Source organism: Typha angustifolia, chromosome 11 (genome assembly GCF_048772165.1).
Source record: "Typha angustifolia cultivar Huaian chromosome 11, ASM4877216v1, whole genome shotgun sequence".
Taxonomy (NCBI): Eukaryota; Viridiplantae; Streptophyta; class Magnoliopsida; order Poales; family Typhaceae; genus Typha; species Typha angustifolia.
In genome coordinates, this window is record NC_133249.1 from 11,498,517 (window position 1) to 11,519,090 (window position 20,574).

Below are 20,574 nucleotides of genomic sequence, written 5' to 3' on the forward strand. Positions count from 1 at the left end.
TTACTCTATCTTGATTAATTAGAAACTATATAGTTTTTACTTAATTATACAAAATAATTAATTAATAAGACTAGTATCTTGTTCTACACGCAATAGTATATAATAAATTATTAAAATTACTTAAAATGTATATATTATGAGTTAGTACATAAATCTAATAATTATAATTTACAAAACTATCTATTAATCTAATAGAAATATAAATAATAAATAAATATAGGTATTACCTATATCTATTTGTAATAGTTTATAACCTAATTAATCATTAACTATACTAATTATAATTAATAATAATCATATTGAAGAATATATATCACTATTAAAATAATTAATATCTAAATAATCTATTTGCACTAATTAAGAAAGAAATACCTAAATAAATAATCTATTTGTAGAAAGAGAAGGAGAAGAAGGAGAAGAAGCTGAGGAGGAAGAAGAAGAAGAAAGGAAGAAGAAATAAGAAATAAGAAGAAGAGAAGAGAAGAGAGGAGAAGAGAAGAAGAAAGGAAGAAACAAGAAGAAGAAGAGAAGAGAAGAAAAAGAGCAGGGAACTAAGCCGACGGGGAGGGGGCTCTACCGCTGCTGGCCAACTAGCGGCCGGCCTCTTGCTGGCGGCTCGGTTCCAGCGAATCCGAGAGTGAAAGAGGGACTGAGTGAGAGAGAGAGAGGCCCATCTTAGTGGCGGTAGGGCAGTGGCAACACGAGAGAAAAGAGAGAAAGAGAGTTTGAGAGAGAGAGGAGAGTGAGAGAGACCAAAAGAGAGAGAGAAGCGATGGGGGAGGCTAATGGCTGCGGCTGTGGGTCTCGTAGCACCCAGCTAACCCGACCAAGTTGGTCAGACTAGCGGTTGGGTGCGTGTGGCGTGCCCAAAACGAGCCATGATAGGTGAGAAATTTTCTCATCTACTGGGCTTAACTTGGGCACGAGGCCGGTCACAATGTGGCTGGTTGCGTCGTGCCCAAATAGATTTTTGTTTCTATTTTTTTTAGGGCTAGGTTGTTATAGAGCCATAACCATGAATTATCATTACATGCTCAAAATAGCTATCCACTACGTAATAAACATAGACTATGTTGCGAACCGGCATGATCCGATTCATAGCAATTCTGCACGGGATTTAGGATTTGCGGGTGGAGGCACGAATTCTTAGGTATAGGATGGAGTAGAAGCTGAGTACTTGATGGTGGTGGCTCGACAATAGATGATGGTGGTGTTGGTTTGCGAATGCGGATGTGATAGATGGTTGAAGACTATGATTGGCCTACAATTATGATAAAAATCGTATTGGAGGTAGAGATGATTAAGATAAAGAGATGAAGAGGGAGAAGTAGGCCTGTCCTACAGAACTAGGAGGATCGGCGACAGAGAGATATTAGAAGCTAGACAAGACCGTGCCAACGAAAGAGGTGGTGCTGGTTGGTGAAAAGAGAGAAGGGAGATGTAGTGGCCTACGACCTAGTTGAGAGAGATGACAGGGCAAAAGCTAATTAATCTTTAATTCCAAGTATGCCTAAGATACAAGCCATAAGACCCAATTTATAGAGATTAAATCAAAAAGTTTAAAACAACTTTAACTAAACCAATCTTCCTTATCTTCTCGGATTAACCCTTCAGTTATCCGCATATAAATTTTGAATCTGGAGAAGTTGTGAATACCAAAGTTGTAGATATGTAGGTTAGCGATCTTATCCAACTAGTTTGATATTATTCGGATATCTATAGAATATTTTGTAAATATTTTTCTAAAACTGCACATAGTTAGATTTAGCTAATTAAATAAAATTCTAACATACTAAAACTTTAACTAAACTACATAAGATAACTAGACTTGATCTATCAAGTTCATGTCTTTTAAGGTGATCTGATCTAGTCCGAATCACATCATTCCACCATGCTTCCATTCACCTTGAGGGACCCTATCTATGGAAAGACGTCTCTTTAGTAACCGTGAAATTGCCTTCATGATGTTTTGGTGTGGTCTTTCTTATGGTCGGCATCTGGTTCGAGGAAGATATGCTCTGGTATCGATTGTTGTGAATCGACTTAATTTGATTCGTAGCAGTTCTGCACAGGATTTGGGATCCGCGGGTGGAGGCACGGATTCCTAGGTATAGGATGGAGGTGATGATGGAGTAGAGGCCGAGTAGTTGATGGTGGTGGCTCAATAATAGATGATGGTAGTAGTGATTTGCGGATGCGAATGCTATAGATGGTTGAAGGCTATGATTGGCTTACGACTGTGGTAAAAATCGTACGGAAGGTAGAGACGGTTAAGATAAAGAGATGAAGAGGGAGATGTAGGCCTGCCCTATGAGACTAGGGGGATCGACGGCAAAGAGAGATTAGAAGCTAGACGAGACTATGCGAACGAAAGAGATAGCGCTGGCTGGTGAAGAGGGAGGGGAGATGTAGAGGTTTCCGACCTAGTTGAGAGAGACGCTAGGGCAAAAGCCAATTAATATTTAATTCCAATTATGCCTAAGATACGAGCAATAAGGCCCTATTTATAGAGATTAAATCAAAAAGTCTAAAACAATTTTAATTAAACCAGTCTTCCTTATCTTCTTAGATTAACTCATCATTTTTTTGCACATAGATTTTGAATCTGGAGAAGTCATGAATACCAAAGTTGTAGATATGTAGGTTGGCGATCTTATCCAACTAGTTTGATTTTATTCGGATATCTGTAGAATATTCTGTAAATATTTTTCTAAAACTGCATAGAGTTAGATTTAGCTAATTAAATTAAATTGTAACATACTAAAATTGCATTGTGTATCATATTCTTGCATGTTTATCTTCATAAAATTGCATTGTGTATCTATCTATCTAATATTGCATTACATTGCATTGCATATCTATCTCCATTGATTATATATATACTGAATTAGCTTAGCATTGCATATGTAATATATTAGTATAGTATTATATAGATAACTTAAGCATTATATACATAAAATATATTAATTTATTTATTATCTATTTCATCAATCTACTTTAAATTAAATCGATGAGCATTTTAATAATTTTTTCTTCTTTACCTTCACTTTATATCACATCAAATATAATCATTATACTCTTGTTTCAGATTACAACTAAATATAGAAATAGCTATACCTAGAATAAAATTATTATTTGATGAAAAACATTAGATTTTGCTATTGCTATTTCTTCCCATTTTAGATCTGAACGTGGCCAAGTTAACGTTATGGGATCGGATCTATAATGATAGCAATCACGGCTCCCAAATGCCACGGCTGCAACAAATTCGTGCATCAGAGCTTGCAGACTATCTACTGCAAATCAGTTCGGTCTTCGAAACGTCAAAATCTGTGGGCTATTCGCGAATCATGCGCCAAGGCCAGTCAAAGTCAAATCCAAAGCATTGACTCTACAGTGAAAGATCGAGGCGTTGACTCTCTTGGTCCGGGTGGCCAAGTCTCGTACACAAACGGAGCAGGTTACTAGGTAAGGGAGGTGTACCGCAAGCAGTGGCATTATCGAAGTTAATGATTAAAACAAGGGCCTTCAAATGACTATGCTTTTTAAAGTACTTTTCTGTGGCAAAAAGGACAGGGAGTAGGTCGGTGGTAGGCAAATGGCCGGTCTCGTCGGTTCCTATGCAGCTTTAATCACAAGAAATGTAAATATAAAAATATTCGAGGAATTATAAAAAATTAAGAAAGTCATACTTTGGGTTTCCATTTCTACCCATTTCTCCCATTAAACTAACACTTTTTTAATCAAACGGCAAAATAAAATTCTTCATTCAAAACCGAATATTTCGAATTTCGTAGCTCGTTTTATTAAAATATTCCATTATCTCATAATTAACATCTTATTATATTGTTTCCTTTTGTTTCTAATTTTGAATTTCGAAATAACACTTTCATATTTTCCCATTTATTTCTCTTTTGTTTTTTGCTCGTTCCTCTTTCGCCTTCTCTCTTCTCAATCCTTCTGAAACTGTACGCAGCGATATCGGCGACGGTTTCCGGGCAAAGGCCGGTTTTCCGACCGGCTGTGAAAATTACGAAAAGGTTTTTTTTTTTTTTTTTTTAATTATACTTTTTTTTTTGTTTTTGTTTTTACCATTCGGTCGGAGAATGGAGCTTAGCTCGTCTATAGTCTGTAATGGCAAGAGCTTGAGGAAACCCTAGAAGGGCGAATCGGACGGTCCTGATTCGTAGTATCCTCTTGGTGTTCTCTAAGGTTTTGTAGGGTCTATCTATGAATGGAAGGAAGGGAAGGAGAGAACAATGCTGGGGTAGCGGCGAAGGCGGCGGTGGAGTCCGTGAGGTTGGAAATCCCTAGCCAAGGGGACGGGATGACGGCGGCAGCTTCCTTCGGTCTTGCGATTTCCACTCCGGCTGCAGCGGCGCCACCTACAGTTGCGGCAGCGCCACCTCCAGTTGCGGCAGCGCCACCTCCGGATGCGGCAGTGCCACCTCTGGATCTGGCGTCTCCACCTCCGGAATCGGCGGCTCAACCTGTGGCATCGGCTGTGGTGGCAGGGACGACGGCGTCGGTGGGTTTGGCCGTGACATCGATGAAGAAGAAGAGGGGAAGGCCGAGGAAGTACGCGCCGGATGGGAGCTTGGTGCGGCCGCTGAACCCGATGCCGATCTCGGCGTCGCTGGTGGCCGGGGAATACACGCCGGCGGCAGCGGTGGGTGCGGCTATGAAGCGGAGTAGAGGGCGGCCGGGTGGTTTCGTGCGAAAGCAGCAGTTTGGATTCGCGTTGGAGTCTGCAGGTATTGTGGGAAAATATTTCCTTTATTTTCTGAGTTATTATTTTTGGATCTTTTGAGATTTTTCGGGTTTGAAATTTTAGATTTTTTTTCTTGTTATTCTGACGAGCTACCATTATTGTTTGACTAACTTATTTGATGATAGATGTGATTTTGGTGCTAAATATGTGCATTTTTTTTTTTGATTTAGTTAAAAATTTGATTTATTTTTGCTTATTTTTTTTGGTCAGTCGATTTTTTCTTCTGCAGCTCATTTGGTTGGGTTTCTTGGAATTTTTCAGCTGTTGTGGTAATTCAATGGTCAGCCAAATGGTCCTCTGTGGACTGTCTTCGCTGTCTCTTTCTCTGTCTCTGTTCTCTTCCATCTGTGAATTCAGATGGGTTTCTAGTAATGATTCGATATCAGTCCCTGTGGGACCGATCTCTCCAGATCTGTCAAGTTGCAGTTACTGAGAGCAAGTTTTGTCGATTATCCTGAAGTTGGTCCTGTAGGATGGTAGTTATTTCAACCAAGGTTCCGAATAACTAACTACTCGATATTGGTAATGAATCAGTGTCAGCTGCTTGAAAAACAGATACATATTGGCCACATCAGTTATATCAGCTGCATCTGTCATATGAGCCGCTGCATGGGCTATTTTAGTACCAGACTTATTTTTAAATAAATATATATATTTTTGAAAATATATAAAATACAGGTAAAATCATAAAAAGAGTAATACAAATGTTAGAGAAATAAGAAGTGAATTTGTGGAGAAAGTTGATAGGTGGAATTGATCAGAATTGGCGTGGGTCAAAGAAGGAAAATGGGGAGGAGAGAAAGAGCAGAAAAAAATCACCTTGTTTTGGAAAACCTCTCTGAGGCTTCATGTTCATTGGATCTAGCTTTTGATTTGTTGGATTACTTACGATAGATCAGATTTTGATGTTCACACGCACACATATATATATATATATATATATATATATTGAAATGATAAGCTGTATTTAGGTAAACTTATTTTATCCAAAATTGGATAAAATTTGAGTATAGAGATCCAGGGGGAAGGGATCATCCGGCCCCAAGAGTACAAACGAAGAGGATTCTCTAGCACGGTTTTGCTGTCTAGTCAGCAACCCTATTAGCCTCCCTAAGCACATGAACAATTTTGAAGGCCTTAAACCTGCTAAGTAGATCTAGGCACTTAGCCACTACATTCCTTAGCATCCATGGGCCAATATATTCCTTATGAATAAGTTGTGCCGCCTCTAAGGAATCTGTTTCTAGTATTAGTATGCAGTCTTTGCTAGCAGTGCGTAGCCCCAAGCGTATGTCGCAAACAAGACAGAGATACTAGAGCAAGGTTCTCACGCCATCAGCCCTAGGCCACCTTGGTCTAGGGCTATTAAAAAACTTGTGAGCAAGTGAGGCTTGTGGGCTTGGCTCAAACTCTAAGTGAGTCGAGTTGAGTGGAAAGTTTGGGCTCGAAAGTATAATTGAGTCAAGCTGAGCCAACATCGGCTCGTTCGAGCTTGGTTAGATTAAGCTCGATACTGTAGCAAACTAATAGTATATTTATATTTATATTTATATTATATTATATTATATATTTCACATGAATTATTAGAAATTTTATGTTAATTAGTGTTTGTATGAGCTAATTTTACCCCATAAGATTTATATATTTTTTTAATTGTTTGGCTTTCAAAATATTTTCTTTATCAATATCAGTAGTTAGCCCATTAAGCCCAAATGAGACTATCGAGCTATCGAGCCGAGCTCGAGCCTTATCAAGTTGAAGATAAGCTGAGTTGAGCCACATCTTTCCATCTTGAGCTAGAAAATTATGTAATCGAGCTGAACCAAGCTGCGTCCAACTCTCTCAAGCTCGGATTGTTGCATAGCTGCCATTGTATTTAGCTTTAACCAACCTTCTTCAGAGGCTTCCCATCTAACTTCCTTCTTAGCAATAGGGATGGTTTTTGGGTTCTTTAGCATATTCTTTAGTCATTCGAATAGTTTTGTGGATCACCGCCCTTGGATGGTAAATCACCTCGCTACCAAACACCCTCGCATTGTGTTGTTTCCAAATTTGTCAATGGGTAGCTGCAATATAGGCTTTGAATTTTTGGTTCATTGTAGCCTCAACTGCTAGCTAGCCGTAAGCCGGTCCACATCCACCTGTAGTTGTGGCAACCCCAACCAATGCCCTAGCTCCATCCAACATCCCAGGCTAAACCGACAACTGAAGAAGTGGTGGTCAATAGTTTCCCAGTTGATACCACACCGTCCACAGTTCACATCCTGCCCTAGCCAAAGGTTGTGAAGGAATATTCTAGTTGGTAGTTGCTGCCAAGCCAACTTCCAACAGGAGGATAGCACTCTCGGAGCGATCGGTAGCCTCCAGAGTTTTGTCCACCCATTCCACCTCTCCGCTGTCCACCACTAGTTCCCCGGCAGGGTGTGGCGTGCACTATATAATTGATTTTGTGGATAGGATTTGGATCAGTTCTAACGCAAAATCCAACAGAGACATTGTAGTATTAGATGATATCATCAAAACCAACTGAAACTGGAAACCTTCCTGGTTCTCGTTGTGGTTGTGTCAATTCAACTGATATGTATTGGTAGTGGTCATTGATACTGAAACTGCGAACTATGATTATAAGCTCCTCCTGGTCTAGATTATTCTTGATGATATTACTTGTAAGTGCAATAAGATGCTAATCTTTAGAGTAGTTGCTCTACATAATTGTGTGTTTTATTTAACTCCGAAATTGAGATGCTTGTTAGTATGGTCTTGATGTTATCTTTTCTGTCAATAATGGCTCTCCATATCTGGTTTGGTTTATGGACATTAGTGTATCTTGGCATATATTATATTTCTCTGATAATTTCAGATAAAATTAACTTTTAGAAGTTGAGGCCTCTGTATGACATGGTTTATAATCATCCCATTAACCAAGTACCAACCTCGGTTTTTTTTTTCCTAACACCATGGTAGCTAACTATTCTTTCAGAAAGAAATAGTACCTGGCTATACTTTTGGCACTCAAGCGATTATGTCCTCAATAGTTTGCTTTTACTTAAAACCCATCCTGTGGAGCCTTCGGTCTTTTTCATTTTTCAACCAACTACTTTTACTTTTTGATTATTTCGTAGGTTAGAACAGGGAAAATCTGTTCAGCTTTCTAAAATTCAGATAGTTGCTGACTTGCTATCATTGTGCAGGTGAAATGGTTGCATGTTCCGCTGGTGCAAATTTTACACCCCATGTAATCACTGTCGCTGCTGGTGAGGTGTGGCTTGCCGTAACCTTCATCTTTCATTTAAAATACTATTAAATGACAGGAATCTTCGGATTTGACTACTTTTGGTATCTGCCGTACATATTTTTATCTGTCCTACCATTAGTTTCTCTTGTCCTCACCATGTTAAAATGAGTGTAATTTTCCATTGCTAGAAGTTTGAATCTGTTCCTAAATAGTGGAACATATTGGAGTTAGTCAAGGATTTTTTTGATTATCAGGTGCGAACAAATACATCAGTTCAATAGTCTTTCAAGTTTGAAGTAAAAGATACACTATGGCTGGTCAGGCAGTCATTTGTGCAGATAATTAGGTCAACTTATCTCAGTTGTTGGGGAACAGGGCTATCAAAATTCCTTTCTCAATGGCACTTGGGAGCTCAACCCAAACACCTCATTGGGAGTTAGTGTCCCACACAGCACAGCTTATACTGGGATTTTCTTAAAAGTAGGATATGGATATGGCATGGATATACCAATAAATAAATAAATAACATATTTTTAATTTTGTTGTCAATTAATATAGCATATGGTAAAAAAATAATTATCCCAGAAATGATAGGATAAAAGGAAGAAAAGTTAAAAATTTAGTATCTATAATAATATTTTAATAGAAACTGATATGAAACTCAAAATGTTAGTGCAACATTGAAACCTAATTCAACTATTTATTTACCATTAATTTAGATCTTTAAATGATTTTCAAATTATATGTTTAATTTATTGTCAAATAAAGAAAGTCTTAAAATGCCATAAAGGACTAGATAATCATATATACATTTAAAGTAAATATTTTTTTATAATCTTTTAGCAAAAAAAGAAAAAGGAAAAAATGATTGGATGATTAAGAAATATATCGGAGCCTTATCGGAGCCGTATCCCGTCGTATCAGATACTGGAACGGAGGAGTAAATGAAGAATCTGTGATTCATAAGTGGCTACTTATTTTCATAATTGGACCTATTTTATCTCGATGGGAAGCCTTAAAATAAAAGTAACATTTGCATGTGTAATCTACTTTGATATGATTATTAGGATAGTGTTGGAGTACTAATTAATTATCAAACATAATAAGAAACAACTATTGTCTAACTACTTTTGATAAATCAACAGTAATGGTAATAACTATCATGCTAAATATTTTCAGAATTGCTAATTCTTTGCTTCTGTTTTCAGGATGTCACTTCGAAGATCATATCATTTTCTCAACAAGGGCCTAGGACTATTTGTATTCTATCAGCTAATGGTGTAATATCAAATGTTACACTTCGTCAGCCTGATTCTTCTGGTGGTACATTGACTTATGAGGTCTGCAAACAAATTATCCTTCACAAACTCTTGACTGATGATGTTTTAAATAGTTTATATCGAGACTCGTATTTTAGTTTCTAAAAGTTGATCGATATTTTCTTCATGAGTCAATATTTAAGCTTGAAGGTGTTAATGGGACTGGGAGATCCTATTATGTACCAACCTAACTGGGTCTTTAGATTACCTAAGAAAATCCCAATTTGGACTGTCTAGGACACAACATAAAATAAGCAGTTGCTTATTGTTTCACGTGACCAATACCACTACAATATTGTGACTGCTACAGTACCTATATCTCTGGGTAGAGTACTGATACAGTACAAAAAATTACATAACTACTCAGAATTAACTGATAATAGTAAGTCTATGACCTAGATAAACTTCTACCTATGCTTTCATTCATCGTCACCTGGTCGTGTTTGTCATTTGCATATTAAATTTTACCTGATTGCAACTTTATGACTATTAGTGGTATTAGAGTCATAAGATAAATTATATTAAAAGGAATATGCATGAATAGTTTGTTTAACTAGTCAATTCTCAAAATATACCCTGTTAGAAAGCTATAGAGGAAAACTGGGAGCAGGGATTTTACTGCCGATGTAACACATCATGTATGCATCTTCATAGCATGAGACATGCACTAGCATGATTATTGTGCTGCCTTGTGATGATGGAGGCTTTAAGGGTTAGAAATAGGCACAAAAGAGAAGGAGGTGGGGAGAAGCCCACAACCCAGTGGAGGCCGAGAAGAGGCCAAATGAAGAGAGGTGTTTTGCTGTGATGGCTAGGGTTATGTGCTACCAAGCTACCACCTCAACACAATGCTTGTAAATTGTGTGGAGGCAAATTTGTTCCTCACTGCTTCATAAATTGTGCCACTGACAAACCACCAAAGTCACTAAAATTTGTCAGACATTGAGAAATTTAGATAAGATTCCCTACACTAGAGGGTGCTATCTTCTCTTAGGATAGTGCATTTGCATGCCAATTAGGCTTGAACTCTATTCGTGTACTATTATTTAATATTAATCTCTTGCTAATTTCCTAGTGCAGTTTTATTGCATGCCAATTTCATATTGTAAATTTGTAATACTACATTATTAGACAAATAGTTACTCTGTTTCTTCGGCAGCTTCCATAATTAGTTACCCATTGGCATTTTTGATAACTGCACTAGCTCCCCCTTGGTACTAGCTCAATGAAGGCCCCCCCATCTGCATTGATCTTGATCCACCTCATTGGTTGGTAGCACCCATTTTGTGTCTCTTGCCGACTTGCTAGGCTGTCTACGAAGATTTCCTTGCTCTCTATACTCCCTAGCCAGCTGTACCACCCTTATTCCAGACTTTTGGGCTCATTTTACTGCCTTCAAAGATCCATTCATTCCTCGCCTTCCAAATGGTTCAAATGGTCATTGTGATTGTAGCTTTGGCTATAGTGTCCTGCTCCTTATTAGCTCCCCAATTGGAATTAATCTAGTCTTCATCGAGTTGGCCACAGAGGACACAGTTGACTTTGATGAGTCCCTCCACCTGCTGCCACAGCCTTAGAAGACCTGCATCCATAAAAGAGATGGCTAACTGTCTCTCAGAACAGCCCACTTAATCCACAATTATTTGCCAGTCCTCAATTAATTCCATGCAACGCCCTCGTTGGGATTGCAGATACTTTCACTCGTTCATCCATCTTTGTATCTCAGAGTAACAAAGAAGTTTAATTTGTTTACTCTTAGCCAAGGTTTAAGTGCCGCTAGATCCTGTGCATACCAAGGGGCAAAATTAGTGCCTCTTGTTAGATTATCTATGTTTAAAGAATTTGGCTACCTTTTCTATGAGAGAACCACCTTTTAGCAGCTTACGTCAGATCCCTACTATTTCTGGGTTTCATTTTCTATTAGTTACTTGAAGTTTATCTTGTTCAAGGCCATATCATTGCACAAGAAAATAATGTTCGGATTTTTACATAATTACTACTGAAAAATTTTAAAATATCATAATAGCTACTATATTCTTCAAAATTATAATTGTCACTAAAATTAGTGAACTCTTAAAAAATGGCATTCCATTTGTTAAATCTAACTAATCAATATTTGAATTTTGGTTATTATAAGACCATTTTCCCCTTGATAAATTATTTAAAAAGTTTTAAAGCTATCTAATATTACTTGACATCATAGTACAAGTACAAGAAACGAAAATCTTATTTTTTTTAAGAAAATAATTAGTGATAATTATTTTATTCTCTAAACTTCAAGAAAGAAAGATATTTTAGTCTTTACATGTATTTGTTAACTTTAAAAACATTTGGTCAGAATATTCCATAAAAACTAACTATAATGGCAATTCATAGAAGATTTTAGTGGCAATTATGAAATTCTCAAGAATGTACTAACAATTATGTTAAAAAACCCATTAATATTTTCAAGGATAGGGAATGCGCTTATTTACATTTAGAGTCACTATAGCTTTCCTAAAGAAGAGGATGAGTGGTAAACTAATGTGAGAGGTTTTTTTTTTTTTCCCCTCAAAATTGGTCATTTCTTTATTTAGTTTTAGATTAAAGATTGAGATAGAGAGAGATATGTGAATGCTTTGAGGTGTGTAAGTCCAATCTTCAACTATTAAGCTTCTTTGAAACAAATATGTTCAAAAATTATAATCATTGTAAGACATGTTACCCTTAAAATTATCATACAACCCACATCATTTTTCAACTCATAAATTCCAAAACCATTCCTAACAACTTTTCAAATCTTAAGATTTTTGTATTGCAAAAGTTTAAATTTTCAATATGACAAATCTTTCATGAATAAGAATATTTAACATTTTTAATTCACATATCATGTTAAGTATTTTTGGTTCATGTGCTAAAGAATTTCAAATTGACTTATGATAGAAATCAGACTAATTATAAAATCAAAAGGAATTATTTAGCATATTATAGATTTAAGTAGTTTGATCACACAAAATTGTCGAAGGAGAAGATACAAATGTAGTTTTTGATAATTTGCTCTAGTAAAATACTAAAATATGAGGCAATTCTAAGATACCAAACATTAAAAGAAGACATTAAAGTAAAGTCAAAGCGAACTTAGTTTATATTCTCTCCTTTTAATTCAAAAACATTTTTCACTTTTTACTTTATCTATTTTTCTCCCCTTATGTTTTATGTTAATTAATCATTTTGGTGTAATGATGGTTTTCGCACGCAATTAGATAGCTCTTTTCTTGTAATGCATTATATTGAAAATATAAATAACTTATGATAATATATGGGTGCACAGTGTCAAATTGGACAATTTTAAAACGATTTTCGCACTAATCACTTAATAATAGTCTTTTCATTAATCTTTTAACAAGAAAAAATATTAGGAGAGTGAAATTAAACCAAAAGTTCAACTTAATGAGTAAGATATCTAGAGAATACTCTATATGGTAATTCTTACGCAAAAAATAAATCACAATAACTACAATAGATGCGTAGAAAGTGATAAAGAATATCGAAGAGTAAACAAGACACTTGGAGATAATATACTAAACAATAACTCTATAATAGGACGACTTCATGTCATGAAAGTTATTCTAATTCAATAAGCTGTATCAATTTATGTTAATTTTCTCATTTTTTAAATAAAGCTAATTATAATCCAAAACAAAAATGAAAATGAGACTCAAAATAATTAAAACTAATAAAAATCTAAAATGCACAAGTAATCATCTAATGTAAGAAAACATAAAATCTTAAACTCAAAAAGGAGATGTATACAGAAAGATATACATGCAAACTACCTCGACCTAAAATATTTTATTAAAGGATCACTTTGATAATTCATTTCGAAGGGGTACCAACATTTCTTCTTTTCTAATCCAAATCTGTTTAAATTTTAACCCATGAAGAAAAGCATGGTTGAGTTTTTGCAAATATTTATAATGTAGTGTAATATGTCTTACAACTCCACACTGAAAACAAGTAGGTTTATTTTTATATGTCTTAGCATTCATATTACACTTCTCAATATATTTCTTAATATCTGCCTTTGATTAATATGAAAAGTTCTTATATAATGACAAGATGAATTAGCAAATAAAGAAGAATATATATATCATTGCATTTTTAGAGAAGAGATATTTGATTATTTACCATCATAATCCTAGCGCTTCCTACTTCTTTCCCTTCCTTTGTGATCCAAGAAGTTGTTTTAAATTTTGGACCAGACATTGAGTTTGCTAATTGCAATTTTAGTATTACGTAATTCATTATCAAGACACTTAATTTTTTCAAATAAATTTTTCTAGGAACAATTTGCTTATGCATATATACCTCTAAAAATTTAATTTTATTTAAAAATGATAACATCTAGAAATTAAAGAGTTTAAGTTTTGAAGAGCATTATCCAATTTTTTTTTTTGGAGCGTAAAGTTTTCTTCTTTGAGACACTCAAATATTTTCAATGTGTCCTTTTATTGCTTTGATATTTTGGCTTTTTCTTTTTGTGTCACTTTGAGTTTTCCTATAAACTTTAGATTAGCTTTTCTGGTTGTGTAAGATTCTTTGTATAGTGCATTATGGGTGGTTTGAATGTCCATCATGTTGTCATCATTAGAGTCATTTTCACTTTTCTCTCCTGCATTTGACATTTCATAAGAGCTATTAAAATATAACAAGGAAGTCGTAAAACTAAGTTAATTATTTTGATTGGTTCTAAACTATCATCCTTAGATTTATTAGTATTATTCCAAGAGACTTACAGAGTTTTGCCATTTTTCTTGTGATTTGGGCATCTATGAGCGATATGTCCATAATCTAGGCATTTATAATATTGAATTATTTCCCTTTGATATTTACTTCTAAGATTTTTGCCTAAGCCACTATTGGATTTTTTTTAAAAAAATTCTCATAAAGAGACCTCGTAAACTCAGGATCAATATGTTGTCCTCAACGGACTCTAGAAAAGCATTAATCATATATTTTGAATATGGATCTTTGTATCCATCTATTAAGGGCGGGGTTAATGTAGATTGACTTTTCCTCAAAAAATTCATCCCTAAAGAATCTCTCTCTAAGATTAGAGAGCTTGCTTTGATACCAATTGGCAAAAACATGAATCTTAGGTATGCTTTAATATTAATTGAAAAAAATCTTAAATACTAAATAAATTAGGAGATGGATCTACCATATGTTGTAATAAAATAAATTTAAAAAATAAATCGTAAAAAATAATCTCAAGCACAAGGATTTTTACGTGGAAAGAACCCAAACTGAGAAAAATTATGAATCCAAGATTAGTTTGAAAACAATCACCAGAATCTATTATAGATACAAGAAGCTTACAGATTATCCATCAAATTCTATGACTTAACAGGAACAACTTTGTTCGCTAGATCCCACATACATCGCTTCTTATTATAGGTTTTCAAACCTTAGTGATCCTCGTAGCTCTTTCAATTCTGACATAGATACTTTGAGTTGAGAGCAATTCAACACGTTTTGTCTAAAATTAGGAAGTGATTTCTAGTAGCCTCTAAAAGATGATAAAAAAGATGATAAACAGCTAGCTAGATTTAGATTAAAACTCTTTAAATACCATTTAGAGATAAAGTAGAATATTGTTTTAAAGATTCTCCATAGATTCTACGGATTTGAGAAAATTCATACGGTGTTTGAATGCACTCAATTAGTGTTTGAACGTAGTGACTTAAAATCTAAACTTTTGAGCCCGTTTGATCTGTGTTTGAACATCACTATGCATGCATGCAACTCTAAAAAATATGGTCTTTGTATTTAAAGATGTTCTTAATGAACACCTTCCGATTGCCCTACTAAAGCCTTGTGAACACCTTCAAGAAAACTTATTTTTCTCTTCAATTTTCTTTGTTTTTTGCTTTGATTTTTTTGGTTAATTTTTACAATACTTATGCATATGCTTATACAAAATTTCTAGTCATAGTTACACATTTAAAAAATTTTGAAACATATTTGTCAATTACATAAAAACCTTACAAATTTGATATTTACCTTTTGATCTAGAATATAAAAGAAAGATAATTCTAAAGTGAATAGGGGCTTATATGGTGAACTAAACTAGAAGTTTATAAAATCCTAATCAGTAGTATTGTATGCTTTAGGAATAGTAACTTCAACTTCCCCCTCACTTCTTATATATGTGCTCCTCCAATGAGATAATACAATACTTGGACGAATAGTGGGAGATTTTTATATCATTTGGAGACCCCCTAGAATGATGCAAAAGCTAATTGCCTGGATTTCAATAACATTTATTAGTTGTTTCCTAATTTGACCTTTCATCTGACATCCAATCTTGTGCAGAATTTTGAGTAGTTAGAAGAACTAGCATAGACCTGTCTAGTTTTGGCTACTTTATTGCATTAATATTTCTAGTTTCTACAACCAGTTTTAGCTTCTCCTAAATATTTAATGCCAGAAAATGTGCATGTTCATTCAAGTCTTGGATTTGCATACTGCCTTGGATGACTCCTTAGTCCCTTGAAACTCCTATGTATACTTGATGTAGGAATGTCTGATCATTGATAATTTTTTGCACTCTATTTAATTGATTCTTTGGTCTGGACCAAAGCAAGGTTCCAAATATCGGGATCGAAATCAGGAATGGTCATAAAAAAATGATAGATTTGAGCCTTATTTGGCAATATTGTCTGTTTCGGACCATGTATTGGTTTTTTGACGTCAAACTATTTTTAATTATGTTAAAATTCTAGAATGTTTTTTTAAAATTCAATGTCTCTCCCCTTCTCTCTCTTTCCTCTCTCATAGATAAAAATCCTCTCTTATTCACTCCAAATCTTCTTTCTCCCAGTCACTCTCTTCCTCTCACACACAAATAAAATATCTTCACTCTCTGGTGAAGAAGAGCCAAAGGGAGAGAGAGAGAGAGAGATTGTCGGAAAGGAGAAATGGAAAATAAAAATAAAAAGTGGACTTTCTCATGGTTGTCGAATTCGTTAGAGGGGGAGCTCGTCAGATGTCTATTTCAATGGATTTCAATTGGAGGATTTCGTGGGGGTCTTCTTCGATAGACTACATTGGAGAGAAAGAAGGTTGGTGGCTTTATGTGTTTATTGGGCCATTTTGACCAAAGCAGTCTTGATATAGAATTGGATTCGGATCAATCGAAATGTTACGAACCAGATCTGTAACTGATCTGTTTGTAAGAAAATTTTGTTATTTTAATAGATGGGTGAATAAGGGATCTTTTTGCTCTAGTTTCACGTGATTTCGAAGTCAAGGTAAAAAGATATATTAAAACAGTAGATGAATGTCGGATTGGGATAGAAGTGAATTTGTTTAACGTTGTGGCGGTCGTTGAAAGGTGGTGGATCGCCAAGGGTGGTGGTGGTGGATGGCCATAAGATAGGATGGCTCGTGGAGAAAGGTGGTGGTTAGGTTTTGAAAGTTTAGTAGGGTTCTATAGTTAAGATCTATTCCTATAAAAATAAAGACGATTTATCAGGTATGAATACACGATAAATGCAAGATAATAAAATAACTCAACTTAATAATCATTCCATCATGATAATTAACCCATGACCACTTCTATTTATAGGAGTAGAGTACTAGCGGATTGGATTACATATGGATTATTTGCTTTAATTCAAGATTAAAGGTAGTAAGCAAATTAGAATAATTAGACTCGACTCGACTGATTCAATCCACATGATCAAATCATAACATGAAATTAGGAACCTTGGATCAAAGAAGTGACGTCACTGAGCAATTGATTTCTATATGTGAGGGTCTCGCCAAATCACACTTATTCTCAACAAATCCATGATAAGTGAGAAATAAAATCCCAGAACTTTTACCGTAGAGAACTACCAAAGTTCTAATTTTAGAGAACTACCAAAGTTCTAATTTTATGCTCTCTAAGAATGCCTTGAGCTGTAAGGATATGTTTATATGCCTTTGTCTATGCAATCTAACAAACTGTGCATGTATCACACTTAAGTCTTTAACCCTCTAATCCCACATTTAAGGAGAAATTTTATTGTTTAAGAAAAGTATTCTCAGCAGAGGGGCTTGAGGCTACCATCAGAAGCTTTTTTTTCTTCTAATATACTACATATTCATTGTAGAGAAAATGATAATTTCAGTTGGAATGTTAATAGGTCATGAATTTATAATCCTGCATTGCCTGTCGTAATATTATCTTGTACAAGAATAATATATATTCAAATGGTTGGGACTACAAGCTTGGTTATTGCCATATGGACTTATTTAATGTCACTTCTTGTTTCATGATCACACTGCAAATTCTGAAAAGGAAAATAGAAATGTAGAAAGTATACTGTTTCTCAGTTACTTTTTTCTGTAGGGTCGCTTTGAGCTGCTTTCCTTATCTGGATCATTCATGCCATCTGAAAATGGAGGATCAAGAAGTCGATCTGGAGGGATTAGTGTTTCTTTAGCTAGCGCAGATGGTCGTGTTATAGGTGGAGGAGTCGCTGGGCTTTTGGTGGCTGCAAGTCCTGTCCAGGTAATAATTACTGTGATGGTTTAACATCTTGTGGTTTACAAACAGTCATCTCTTACATGTTGGGGGGACTTCCATTGTTTCTTTCCACTTTCCAATAATCAATTTCCCACATAGCAGCTCCATAGTTTCAGCAAAAATTAATTCTCCAAGTTATTAGAAATTCTATTTGAACTTGTTTTGTTGGACAAATTTTATCTTTTGATAAAGACGTACATTGCCAGTCATGTTATACTTTGGAGTATTGTTTATTATAACTGATTTCTCAGACTTCAGATCTTATGTTTATATCTATAGTGGGAACTTTCGCAGAAAGTTATTAGCATGATCTTTTTTTCTCCTGTTGTTTATACCATTGGGAACACAGCTCAATATAATCAAATTTTTTACCTACTATAATATCAGGTTGTGGTAGGAAGTTTCTTACCAAGTTATCAGCTGGAGCAGAAGGCAAAGAAGCCAAAGTTAGATACTGGTTCAATTTCTACATCAACACCAACACCAACAGCTGCCATTCCAAATTATAGTACAGAGATGGATGGGACTTACGGTAGTGGGCAAGGGCAGAATAGTTCAGCACCACCAAAACTAAGTTTCACAAGTTCATCCCTCAAAGGAGAAAGTTGGCCTTCTCTGCAATCAGTGCCGGACTCAAGGAGTTCAGCATCTGAAATAAACATTTCTGTGTCTGGAGGGTGAAATCACTAGCTAGTTGTTTGTTTTGCTCCTGAAGTAGTTCTACTGACAATATCTTGATATCCCTTTTCTCAGCTGCCTGAGTATTTCAGCAAAGTAGTAGGAACTCACCGTAAAATTTCTCTAACTTGTAGATTGTGTGCATTTGACTTTTCATGAAACAGTGGGTCTCATTGTTTTCCTTGTAGCAGTTCCTCATGCATTATGATTTTAGTGAATTATCCAGATTTCAGTTAGATTCATTTCACCTGGATTTAGTTGACGGTCCTTCAAATTCTCTCTTTATGAGTATATGTAACGCCCTCCAATAGATATTTGGTACATTTCGTTTAATTTGTATCAATTACTGTGTGCCTTTTTGAGAGAATAGGTATTATTTGTTTGGAAGCTTCTGTTTTCTCTTGAAATGGCAATGGTACGATGTATAAGAATTGGAGCAATTTGTAGCAGGCTCCTCTATTATTCTTCTAAACAATTCAAATATTCTTTTCTCTCTAAAATAGTCTCATTTGACAATTTTTGAAGATAGTTTTCCATTCAACATTTCTCTCATTTTGCTCACTATTCATTATTTTCGTTTTGCTCCCTTTTCAAATGCAATATATGCACATAAATTTTAAGTCTTTGAATGTTTATGAAAATATGCATATATTATAAATGTAAAGTCTGAATATTTATGAATATTTGTGCACATTTGTTATAAAAAGGTGCGTATCTAGTATAAAAAAATGAATGCATTGAAGTCTTCCAGGGAGGGTTGGCAGCAATGGGTACCAGACTAGCTATTGCATGCGACACTCAATAGGCTGAGAGCCATACATGTGTAGTTCGGGCTGTCAGGCAAGCCTTACTGGCAGCCCTGGGAGGGGAGTTGATTTAGCACATGGAGACTGACGAGACCAACTTGCAGATGGTTGTCGTATATCCACGCAATACTCAGCGATGTGGGGCACCAAGGACATGGAGGTGGAAGGACCCAGTGAAGCTACTATGGAAGGCGCTGTCTAGCTACCCCCTTCCAAACGGGGGAGGGTGAACTGAGCACTGGTCGCACCCAACCCACTAAGTTATCCAATGAACAAGGCCCTAATCTGGAATTGCAGAAGAGCAATGAAGAAGGAAGTTCTTGATAGATGTAGAGATCTGAACAAAGAACACCAACCGGAGATTATGGTGCTGCTCGAGACTCATGTGGATTGGGATAGGGTGACTATTGTAGCAAAAGCACTTGGTAGATGCTAGTCCTGGTTTGCAGTTCCAGCAGTCGGAGTATCTAGAGGCCTTATTCTTCTATGGAAGCTAGGTTGAGTGGATGTCATGGCACTGTCTTGATATGCAGCTCACTTCATAATCACCTTGCCAACCGGAGAAACTTGGAGGCTGACGGCGGTCTATGCCAGCAACCACCTAGCGGAGTAGAGGAACCTGTGGGAGGAGCTAATGCAGCTCGCTGGCATCGACAGCCCGTGGGTAGTGGCTGGCGATTTCAATGCCTACCTCCATGCAGAGGAGAAGAAGAGCTTCGGTATGGTGGAGCTGGGACCAAAGGCAAAGGCTTTTGCGACCTTCGTCGACTCGGCAGGTCTATGTGATCTAGGGTTCTCAGGACTACCATACACTTGGTGCAACAACCAAGTAGGTAGCCGCCGCATATGGGTCCGGTTGGACCGTGTGCTGGCTAACTCTAGGTGGATCGGTCTGCACCCATTAAGCCAGGTCAAGCACCTAGATCGCTCTGCCTCGGACCATGCGCCACTCTTACTAACCCTCCCCACCGAGCGAGCACAACCAGCTCGGCCCTTCTAGTACGAGCTTTACTGGCTAGAATACGAAGCCAGCGTGACCATTGCCGCGGAGGTCTAGAGGAACCGGAGGAGAGGCGACCCCATGCAGCTCTTCTCACACAAAACGGGCTTGCTGCAGAAAGCCATGAGGAGGTGGAACAAGGAAAAGGTGGGAGATATTGAAGCCAAACTAAAGGAAGCCAAACAAGAACTGGAGGAACTTGAGAAGATTG

The 20,574-nt window shown here is 36.2% G+C and overlaps 1 protein-coding gene across 2 annotated transcripts; it reads left to right on the forward strand.

Moving 5' to 3' along the window:
* Nucleotides 1-3,886: 3,886 nt before the first annotated feature.
* On the forward strand, nucleotides 3,887-18,799 carry LOC140771459 (AT-hook motif nuclear-localized protein 7-like). Of its 2 annotated transcripts, none has more exons than XM_073113026.1 (6): nucleotides 3,887-4,040; nucleotides 4,213-4,754; nucleotides 7,963-8,030; nucleotides 9,215-9,346; nucleotides 17,703-17,864; nucleotides 18,267-18,799. In XM_073113026.1, exons 2-6 carry the CDS (start codon nucleotides 4,235-4,237, stop codon nucleotides 18,558-18,560), a joined length of 1,176 nt encoding a protein of 391 aa, XP_072969127.1. In that variant the 5' UTR covers nucleotides 3,887-4,040; nucleotides 4,213-4,234; the 3' UTR covers nucleotides 18,561-18,799. The 2 variants fall into 2 exon arrangements, with proteins under 2 accessions (XP_072969127.1, XP_072969128.1); XM_073113027.1 differs by having other exon boundaries at nucleotides 3,890-4,040; nucleotides 4,222-4,754.
* The last annotated feature ends 1,775 nt before the right edge of the window (nucleotides 18,800-20,574 follow it).